Genomic DNA, 11,157 nt, shown 5'->3' with positions numbered 1-11,157 from the left:
TATTTCCCTAGTTGTAGGGCTTGTTCATATAGATTCCAGAAGATTTTTTTTTTTTTTTGCTGTTTGCTCCTTGTTTCTGTCACAGCTTTTATTTGGTCTCAAGAGGGATGAACAGAGCCTCTATCATCTATGTCATTTTTTCCTCTCCCCTCTGATTTTTTGTAAATCTAATTTGCTACTCTGTGCCTCTTTATTGGTGAGTTTAGTTTATTTACATTTAGGGTAATAATTGATATATGAGAATTTTTTATATCCCTTCCATATTTTGTTTTCTGGTAGCTCAGTGTCTCCATTGTTTCTTTGCCCCTGTGTTTCTGTCTGCATTTTTGTTTGGTGGTATTATATAATTTTTTGCCTGTTCCCTCTGTTTTATGTTACATGTGTTTTCTAGATTGTGTGTGTGTGTAAGTTAATGTAAAAGAAAGTTTCATATATACAGTAGTCCTTTCTTCTACATGCATCTTACATCCATTCCCATTTGTAAATGCAGACTTTTATTCCCTCTCTTTTTCTGTTTTTGTTGTCACAAATTATCCCTACTTATGCTGTGAGTTCATTTTTGAGTTGCAGTAGCTAATGTTTTCTTCGTCACTTTTTTAAATGACAGAAAGCTCAAATTTGCAGTTTTAAAAAATTCAACTGTATACAAGAAAAGTCAGATAGGCAGTTTAATGAACTCAGAAATAAAATTAATGATAAAAAATACATTACCAAAGAAATTGAAACTTAGAAAAACAACAAAATAGAAATTCTGGAGTTGAAGACCTCAAAGAAAATGATGAAGAATGAAATAGTGAGCTTAGAAAATACAGCTGACCAGATGGAGAAAAGAATTAGTGATATCGAAGATGGAAATTTGGAAATAACACATGGGAAAAGAGAGTGAAAAGAAATAAAAAGAGTAAAAAAAAAAAGGTGGAAAAAGAAAACAAAAAAAACACTCTACAAGAACTATCTGACTCCATCAGAAAGAGTAACATAAGAATAATAGGTATACCAGAAAAAGAAAGGGAAAAGGGAACAGAGAACCTATTCAAACAAATAGTTGATGAAAACTTCCCAAATCTATGAAAAATACTGAATCCTCAAATTCAAGAAACAAACAGAACAACTAATTATCTTACCCATAAAGCCTTATCCTGGACACATTATATTAAAATGGTCAAAAATTAATGACAAAGAATGAATTCTAAAGGTAGCCAGGGAAAAGAAGATAGTAACCTATGAAGAAAATCCTATTAGATTATTGTCAGATTATAAAGCAGAAACTCTACAAACTAAGAGGAATAGAAAACAAATATTTAAACTATTGAGAGACTACCAGCCAGAAATAATATATCTAGCACAGTTATCCTTTAAACATGAAGGAGAAATGAAAATCTTTTCAGAGCTGAGGAAATTTTTCACCATAAGTCCTGCATTACAGAAAATACTACAGGGGTCATTCTACCTAAAACAAAAGATACAAAACTGTAAGTAAGATGACTAACAGGCAGACAGACGTAGGAAATTGCAACTCTTATTCAGAATAGGATTTTATACACTTAAGTATTACATACCTTTTTGGAGAAATGACTACTCAGATCTTCTATTAATTTTTTAATTGGATTATTTTTTATGGTATTAAGCTATATGAATTCTTATATATTTTGGATATTAATCTCTTATTGGATGTATCATTTGCAAATATCTTCTTCCATTTAGTCAGTTCCTTGTTGTTTATTAATCGTCTCCTTGCTGTGCAAAAACTTGTTTAGTTTGATATAATCCCACATGTTTTTTTTTTAAATTAAGTTTATTGGAGTAACATTCATTAATACAATTATATAATTTTCAGGTGTACATGATAAGTTGACACCTGTATATTCTATTGTATATTTACCACCCAAAGTTTAGTTTCCTTCAGCTAACATACATTTGATCCACTTTACCCATTTCACCCTCCCCCTAACCCCTTATATTTGACCCTCTTTTACCACATTCACCTTCCCAATTCTCCACCACGTCCTACCCTCTGGTAATCACTAGTCTATAGTCCATGTCCATATGTCTCTGTTTGTTTGTCCTGTTCATGTGCTGCTTTTAAGTTTGTATAACACATACAAGTGCTATCATGTGATTTTCAACTTTTTCTGTGTGGCTTATTTCACTTAGCAAGATTATCTCAAGGTCCATTCATGTTGTCACAAATGGCAGTATCTCATCTCTTCTTATGGCTAAGTAATATTCCATTGTATATATGTTCCACAGCATCTTTATCCGATCATCTATCGTAGGACACTTTGGTTGCTTCCATGTCTTGGCCACTGTAAATAATGCTTCTATGAACATTAGTGTACAAATATCTTTTTGGATACAGATTTTCAGTCTTTGGGGATAAATATCCAGTAGAGAGATTGCTGGATCATATGGTAGATCAATTCTTAGTTTTCTGAGGAACCTCGATACTGTTTTCCACACTGGCTGTACCAATTTGCAGTCCCACTAGCAGCGTATGAGGGTTCCTTTTTCTCCGCATCATCTCCAACATTTATTATTGTCCTGCTGATTATAGCTATTCTAACAGGTGTAAGATGGTATCTCATTGTGGATTTGATTTGCATTTCCCCAATAGCTAGCAATATTGAACTTCTTTTCAAATATTTGTTGGTCATTTGTACTTCCTCTAGGGAGAAGTGTCTGTTCAGGTCCTCTGCCCATTTTTTGATTGGATTATTATTATTTTTTTATTGTTATTAAGTTGTATGAGTTCTTTGTATATTTTGGATATTAGGACCTTATTGGAGTTGTTGCTTGAAAATATATTTTCCCAGTCAGATGGTTGTCTCTTTACCTTGTTGATGGTTTCTTTTTGCTGAGCAGAAGCTTTTTAGTTTGACGTGGGTCCATTCATCACTTGCTTTTACTTGCCTTGCCTTTGAAGTCAAATTCATAAAATTCTCTTTATGTTCAAGGTCCTTGAGTTTTGTTCCTAGGTTTTCTTCTATGCATTTTATTGTTTCAGATCTTATATTCAGGTCCTTAATCCATTTCGAGTTAATTTTGGTGTGTGGTGATAGACAACAGTCTAGTTTCATTCTTTCGCAAGTGGCTTTCCAGATTTCCCATCACCATTTATTGAAAAGGCTTTCCTTTCTCCACTGCATATTTTTTGCTTTTTGTTAAAATTATTTCCCCATATAAATATGGGTTTACTTCTGAACTCTGGATTTTATTCCACTGGTCCGTGTGTCTGTTTTTCTGCCAATACCATGCTGTTTTGATTAATGTCGTTTAGTACTATAATTTAAAGTCGAACAGAGTGATGCCTCCAGCCTCGTTTTTCTCATAATGGCTTTGGCAATTCAGGGTCTTTTGTGCTTCTATACAAATCTGAAGATTTTTTATTCTATTTCTTTAAAAAGTGCTGATCGGATTTTGATACAAAATCAATGTTCAAAAATCCAGATTGCATTAAATCTGTATAATGCTTTAGGTAATTTGATCATTTTAACTATGTTGATTCTTCTAATCCAAGAACACAAAATATCTTTCCATTTTTTTGTATATTCTTCGATTTCTTTTAATAGGGTCTTACAGTTTTCATTATATAGTTCATTCACGTTTCGTTAAATATATTCCTAGGCATTTTATTCTTTTTTGTTGCAATTGCAAAAGGAATTAATTTTTCCACTTCTTTTTCTAACAATTCATGATTAGAGTATAGAAATGCTTTGGATTTTTGAACATTGATTTTGTATCCAGAAACTTTACTGTATTTGCTTATTATTTCTAGTAGTGGTTTTATGAAGTCTATAGGGCTTTTTATATAGAGAATCATGTCTTCCGCAAATAGTGACCGTTTAAATTTTTTGTTTCCTCTTTGGATGTCTCTTATATTTTTCTCTTGCCTGATTGCACTCGCTAGGATCTCCAATGTTATATTGAATAACAGTGGCAATAGTGGACAGCCCTTTCTTGTCCCTGATCTTGGAGGAAAGGTTTGTAGTTTTTCACCATGAAGTATAATGTTGGCTGAGGGTTTGTCATAGATGGCTTTTATTATGTTAAAGTACTTTTCTTCTATACCAATTTTGTTAAGTGTTTTTATCATAAATGGATGCTGTATCTTGTCAAAGGCTTTTTCTGCAACTATTGATATGATCATATGTTTCTTATTTTTTTAATTTGTTTATGTGGTGTATCACATTAATCGATTTGAGTATTTTGAACCATCCCTGTGCCTCTGTGATGAAGCCCACTTGATCGTGGTGTATAATCTTTTTAATACGTTGCTGTATTCACTTCACTAAATTTTTGCCTCTGTGCTCATCAGAGATATTGGTCTGTAGTTTTCTTTTTGTGTGTTATCTTTACCAGGTTTTGGTAACAGGATAATATGGTCCTTATAAAATGAGCTTGGAAGTATTGTCACCTCTTCAACTTTTTGGAAGAGTTTGAGGAGAATAGGTCTTAAATCTTCTTTGAATGTTTGGTAGAATTGCTTCACCAGTGAAGCAATCTGGTCCTGGACTTTTACTTTTTGGTAGTTTTTCATGATTGTTTCAATTTCCATACTGCTGATCAGCCTATTTAGATTTTCCAGTTCTTTTTGATTCAGTCTAGGAAGTTTGTATTGTTCAAAGTACCGGTCCATTTCTTCTAGGTTATTAAATTTGGAGTTATATACTTTTTCATAGTATTCTTGTATGATCCTTTGTATTTCTGCAATATCAATCATAATTTCCCCTCTTTCATCTCTGATTTTATTTGTGTCCTTTCTCTCTTTTTTTTTAGTGAGTCTAGCCAGGGGTTCGTCAATTTTATTAATCTTCTCAAAGAACCAGCTCTTTGTTGCATTTATTTTTTCTATTTTTTTTTTTGATTTATTTTATTTCTGTTCTAATTTTGATGATTTCTTTCCTTCTGCTGACTTTAGGCTTCATTTGTTCTTCCTTTTCTAGTTTTTTAAGATGAAATGTTAGGTTGTTTATTTGGGCTCATTCTTATTTTTGGAGATAGGCCTGTAATAATATGACCTTTCCACTTATGACCACTTTTGCCGTGTCCAAAAGTATTAATATGTTTTACTATCATTATCTTTTGTTTCTGTATATCTCTTGATCTCTTTTTATTTCTTTTCAGATCTAGTTATTCATCAGTACCATGGTATTTAAACTCCATGTATTTGTGGTTCTTCCTGATTTCTTTCTGCATTTGATCTCTACTTTCAAAGCATTATGATCAGAGAATATGGTTGGTATGATTTCAACCCTCTTATACTTGTTTATGCTATCTCTGTGTTCTAGTATGTGGTTGATTCTTGAGAATGTTCCATGTGAAGTAGAGAAGAATGTATAAGTAGCCGTTTTGGGATGGAAGGCTCTGTAAATGTTAATTATTTCCAGTTGGTCTAATGTGTCATTTAAGAATGGTATTCTCTTATTGATTTTCTGTTTGAATAATCTTTCCATGTCCGACAGTGGGGTATTTAGGTCCCCTACTACAATAGTGTTTTGGTCTGTTTCTCCCTTTAGTTCTGTTAGTAATTGCTTTACATATTTTGTGGCTCCCTAATTGGAAGTATAGATATTAATAAGTGTTATGTTTTCTTGGTCCATGATTCTTTTTATCATTATGAAGTGTCCCTCAGTATTTTCCTTTATCTTTTTTATTTTGAAGTCTATTTTGTCTGATATTAATACCACTACTTCCACGCTTCTCTGAATGACATATGCTTAAAATATCATTTTCCAACCATTCACTTTGAGTCTGTATTTGTCTTTGGAGCTGAGGTATGTCTCCTGGAGGCAGCATATGGTTGGGTTTTGTTTTTTGATCCATTCTGCCACTCTGTACCTTTTATTGGTAAGTTCAATCCTTTTGCATTTAGAGTGATTATTGAAATATGATATCTTCTTATAGCCATTTTATCTTTTGCTTTCTGATAGCTCAGTGTTTCCATTGCTTCCTTGTCCTTGTGCTTCTGTTTTCTTTATTTTGATTGGCTTTGTGGGTTTTCTCTCTGATCCTTCTTGTTTTATGTTATATACTTTGGTTCTGAATCTTTGTCGTGTGGTTACCATTATGAGTATGCAAAGGATCGTGATGTATATATAGTCATCCATTTTCTTCTGCATGTACCTTATCTCCATTCTCCTTTGCGAATTTGTATCTTTGAATCATCCCCTCTTTAGTCATTGTTATCTCAATTTGTTCCTATGTATACTGAATGTTCATTACTATCTTGCTAAAGTAATTCTCTTCTTATTATTTAAGCTTAATGGCCTATTCTCTGTAAGGGTTACACTCCTCTGCTTTTATTTGCCTGATAGTCACTCTACTCCTAATTATGTTTTTGTTATTGTTGTTGTTGTTGTTGTTATTTTGTTTTAGATTAGCTGACCCCTTTCAGTATTTCCTGTAGTGCAGGCCTCGTAGTGGAGAATTCTCTCAATTTTTGTATGTCTAGAAAGGTCTTTATTTCTCCTTCATATCTAAAGAAGAGCTTAGCTGGATACATTATTCTAATTGGTATGTCATTTCACTTCATAGTTTAAATATTTGATTCCATTCCTTTCTGTCTTGTGCTGAGAAGACTGAGGAAAATCTAATGGGTTTTCTGCTATAAGTTACTGTTTTCTTCTCCCTGGCTGCACTGAGAATTCTGTTTTGTCATTGATTTTTGATAATTTTAATACAATATGTCTTGGTGAATGCCTTTTTGGGTCGAGATAATTCGGTGTTCTGTTGACTTCTTGAATTCCAAGCTCCAGCTTATTCCTTAGATTTGGGAAATTCTTGTCAACTATTTGTCTGAAAATGCTTTCTAGTCCCTGCTCATTTTCCTCGCCTTCGATAATGCCCATTATTCTTATGTCTCCTCTCCTGATGCTGTCAGCTGGTTCTTGAATTTCTCTTTCATTATTTTCATTCTTCAGTTTCTCTCTTCTTCTTTCTGATTTATTTGTAGATGTCTGTCTTCAATATTACTGATCCTTTCCTCCATTTGGTTGACTCTATTTCCCAAGCTTGTTATTTCATTTTTCAACTCTTGCTGTGTGTTCTTCATCTCCAGAAGTTATATTTGGTTCTTTTTAGGGTTTCAATCTCCTTGCTCTGCTCCTCTAGGTATTTCATCAATACCTGAAATTATTGATATCACTCATTGCAGAATTCACTGAGTTTTTTCAGAAATACCATCTTGAATTCTGTCATTTAAGTTCCATATTTCTATGTATGTAAGCTTATTTTCTAGAGATATTTCTCTTTTTTTCTGAGATGCCTTGTCACCTTGGTTGTTCATGGTGTTTAATGGATTATTTCTCCGCCTAGGCATTAATGAAAGTGTATTCTGCTTTTTTTTTTTTTTCAATCCAGAAAGAAGATTTATTATATAAAGTTCTCCCTTTAGCCTGCTACAAAGAAGGCGCTTTTCTTTTGGTTTCCAGTAGATGGCATCTAAGCTTCTTGGATCCCTGCTTTATATAAAGCCTTAAAAATGTCTTTTTATTTTCTTATAGATGTTTAATCATGCTAGCTACCCTCAGTCTCAGTTTCTGGCAGTGTTAGTGACAATTTTGGTAGGGCTTGCTCAGATTCGCCTGGGACTCCATGGTGATCAATCTGGGAGAGTATGACGGTAGTAGCCCATATGTTTATTTTTTCCTTTGTTGCCGTTGTTTAAGGCAACATATCAGAAAAAATATTACTAAGCGCAATTCCAGGGAGTTTACTTCCTATGTTTTCTTTTAGAAGTTTTTTTTTCAGGTCTTTAAAGTCTTTGATCCACTTGAGTTTATTTTTGTATGTGGTGTAATAAAGTGGTTTTACTTCATTTTTTTTTTTTTTTGCATGTATCTATCCCATTTTTCCAATATCACTTATTGATGAGACTGCCTTTACCCCATTGTAGAGTCTTCCTTTCTTCATCATGGGTAAATTGGCTGTATAAGCAAAAATTTTATTTTGGGGCTCTTTATTATATTGCATCAATCTATATATCTGATTTTATCCCAGTATCATGCTGATTATTGTAGGCTTGTAGTTTAGTTTGATATCAGGTAGAGTGATATTTCCCACTTTTCTTTCTTAAAATTGCTTTTTGGCTATTCATGTAGCCATTTTGTGATTCTATGTAGATTTTAGGATTAGTTCTAATACTCAGAAGAATACCATTGATATTTTAATAAGGATTGCATGAAATATGTATATTGAATTAAATAGTAAAAACTTTTTAATATTAATTGTTCCACTCCATGAGCAAGATATATCTTTCCGTTTATTTGTATCTCCTTCAATTTTTTTTCTCCAATGTCTTATACCTTTCAGAGTATAGGTCTTTCATTTCTTTTATTAAATGTATTTCTTGCTATTTTATGTTTTTTAATGCAATTGTAAATGGGATTATTTTTTTAATTTCCCCTTCTATTGTTCATTATTCATGTATAAAAATGCAACATATTTTTGTATATTGATTCGGTATTCTGTGATTTTACTGAATTATTTATTAGTTCTAATAATTTTTTGGTGGAGTCTTTAGAATTTTTTGTATATAATATCATGTCATCTGCAAATAATGAGAGTTTTACATCTTCCTTTCCAATGTGGATGGCTATAATTTTTTTTCTAATCATACAGCTGTGGCTAGGTCTTTTGTATGCTTTTTTTTAAGAATGAATATACTACTGTCACCATATATTTGATCCCCTTTGTGGAAGGAAATTTAACTTTGGGTGGTGATCACACAAGGTAATGTACATATGGTGTATTATAAAACAGCACACTTGAAAACTAATTTTATTAACAATGTCACTCAAATAAATTTAATAAAATTATAATAATAATGGAGATACTAGTGTATTATTAAGTGTAGAAAACACTAATAAAATAAAGAATGGAAAGCAAAGATTTACAAAACAAAATAAATAAAAAAAAAAGTCTTTGAAAGATAAGACTTGAGATCCATTGCATGTGTGACTATTTAAGGTCAGGACAAAAAAGGTACGTAGAACATTTATGAGATCAACAATGAAGTCAAGGAAGGATGTTGGTAGGAGGTCAATGGTGAGTTGCACTAACTCTCTTCCCTTTCTGGAAGATGATTCTCTTAATGGACTTAATGAGTTCCTTGTTACGGAGACTGTAGATAATGGGGTTGACTAGTGGTGTTAATACAGAGTAGATTACAGCAAGTGTCCGATCAATGGGCAGTGAATAGCTCTTCTTTAACCGCACATACATGAAGATAATGCTCCCAAAGAAGATGAGGATCACAATGAGATGTGAGCCACATGTAGAAAAGGCTTTCTTTCTTCCTGCTGTTGTTTTCATTTTCAGTATGGTCCAAATGATTCTTCCATAAGAAACTATAATAAAAAGGAAGGTAATAAGGATAATAAAGGCATTGATGGTAAAGTCCACCAGGACATTAGTGGTTGTGTCTTTGCAGGCCAGGGTCAGCAGAGGTGGAAAGTCACAGAAGATGTGTTCAATTTCATTGTAGCCACAGAAAAGGAGCTGGGAGACCAGGATGACTTCAGAAATGGGACACAGGAAACCACAAGTCCAACAACCAGCAGCTATCTTCACACAGAGTGTTGGGGTCATAATTGCAGGGTAGTGGAGGGGCCGGCAGATAGCCAGGTATCGGTCATAGGCCATGGCTGTAAGAAGGTAGCATTCAGAGGCTCCTAGGGAGTGGAAGAAGTAGGTCTGAAGGAGGCATCCTGCAAAAGATATGGTCTTCTTCTCACTGAGAAGATTAGCTAGCATCTTCGGGATTATGGTAGCTGTATACCAGAGCTCCAAGAAGGAGAGAATACTGATAAAATGGTACATGGGTGTATGTAGGGCTACATCTAATCGTATGACTAAGAAGATGAGCATGTTGCCACAGACAGTGAACAGGTATGCCACCAACAACAGGACAAAAAGCCAGCCTGTGACAGGTCCTCCTTCAGGGAAACCAAGGAGCACAAATTCAACCAAGCTTGAATGATTGTGTTTTTTCATGAGAGGCTGAGATGGAGAAGGTAAGGAGAAAAATATAAATTTAGATGAATGCCAAATCTAACTCCAAACTTTATTTCTCTCTTTTTTTTTAAATTTAAAGTTAGCACTTGAATTACTACTGCTGCTGTTACTACTATTTGTACTATTCTAAAAATAATAATAGCTGACTTATTAGTGCTCACTAAGCATCAAGCATTTTTACAAGTGTTTTGCATTCAATAGTTTACTTATTTTTTACACAACAAATGAAATCTATTGCCATATCTATTTTAAAGATGATAAAGTTCAGGAATGAAAAAAAAAATTATGAAACTTTTCTATTTCAAATAGATACCATGTCACAGAAACAAAATTTGAACTTATATATGCTAACTCCATTCTGTTTATCTCTATACTATGTGGCCTTCTCCAAACATTCTATCTCCCCTCTCCAATCATAGTTTTTCTTTCAGTTAAATCTCAAAGAGTAAATTTTGTATATGAGATTAATGCAGTGGTAAGTCTTTTCTTATTTTTCAGTTCATTTATATGCACTTGTCAGTATAAGGAGTATAAAATTCAATAAGGTGAAAGTTAAGCTACCAAGAAGCTTACAACATCCTAGGGAAGCAGACACATCAGTCAGTCATCTCAAGGTAGTCTGTGAAGTAAAGGGAACTGCAGAGTGCTAAGATAGGGGCTCATTTCTCAGATCAGAATGACTGAAAAAGACTTCTAGGAGGAGGAAGCTTCTGATCTGAATTTTCCCAGAAGAATAGGAGTTAGTTAAATAAAAGGAAAAGAAGCATTTCAGACAAAAGCAGACCCTGAGCTAAAAGCAGCCTGAATTAGGGCAACATATGCTCTCCTGTATAATAAGATAACTGGGAAAGCTCATCCAATGATTTGGGACCTTGTCCCAGAAGGCATAGGGAGCCACAGAGAAAAAAATATTATATAGACAAATCGCATGATCAGATTTAAATTTTAAAAATATCACTGATATTTAACTATTTTAACCTCAAGCTCAGAGATGAAGGTGTGACTTTGCCTTGTTAGTGTTTCTAATAGAAAAATTGTTATGGTGCGAACGATTCTAAGACCCACGGAACCAATTGAGATTAATTATGAGCCTTTATTAGCCGGCAGCGACTGACTCTACCATGCAGGGTTAGGGAGATCCAC

The 11,157-nt window shown here is 33.5% G+C and overlaps 1 protein-coding gene across 1 annotated transcript; it reads right to left on the bottom strand.

Annotated features, from left to right (window-relative positions):
• Positions 1 to 9,039: 9,039 nt before the first annotated feature.
• On the bottom strand, positions 9,040 to 9,993 carry LOC102881111 (olfactory receptor 6N2). The gene has a single exon (XM_006909698.1). The coding sequence runs from the start codon at positions 9,991 to 9,993 to the stop codon at positions 9,040 to 9,042; it is 954 nt and encodes a 317-aa protein (XP_006909760.1).
• Positions 9,994 to 11,157: the final 1,164 nt, after the last annotated feature.

The sequence above is a fragment of the Pteropus alecto genome, unplaced genomic scaffold (genome assembly GCF_000325575.1).
Source record: "Pteropus alecto unplaced genomic scaffold, ASM32557v1 scaffold533, whole genome shotgun sequence".
Classification (NCBI taxonomy): domain Eukaryota; kingdom Metazoa; phylum Chordata; class Mammalia; order Chiroptera; family Pteropodidae; genus Pteropus; species Pteropus alecto.
The sequence above is the reverse complement of the archived record's forward strand: the minus strand, read 5'-3'. Positions and strand labels throughout refer to the sequence as shown.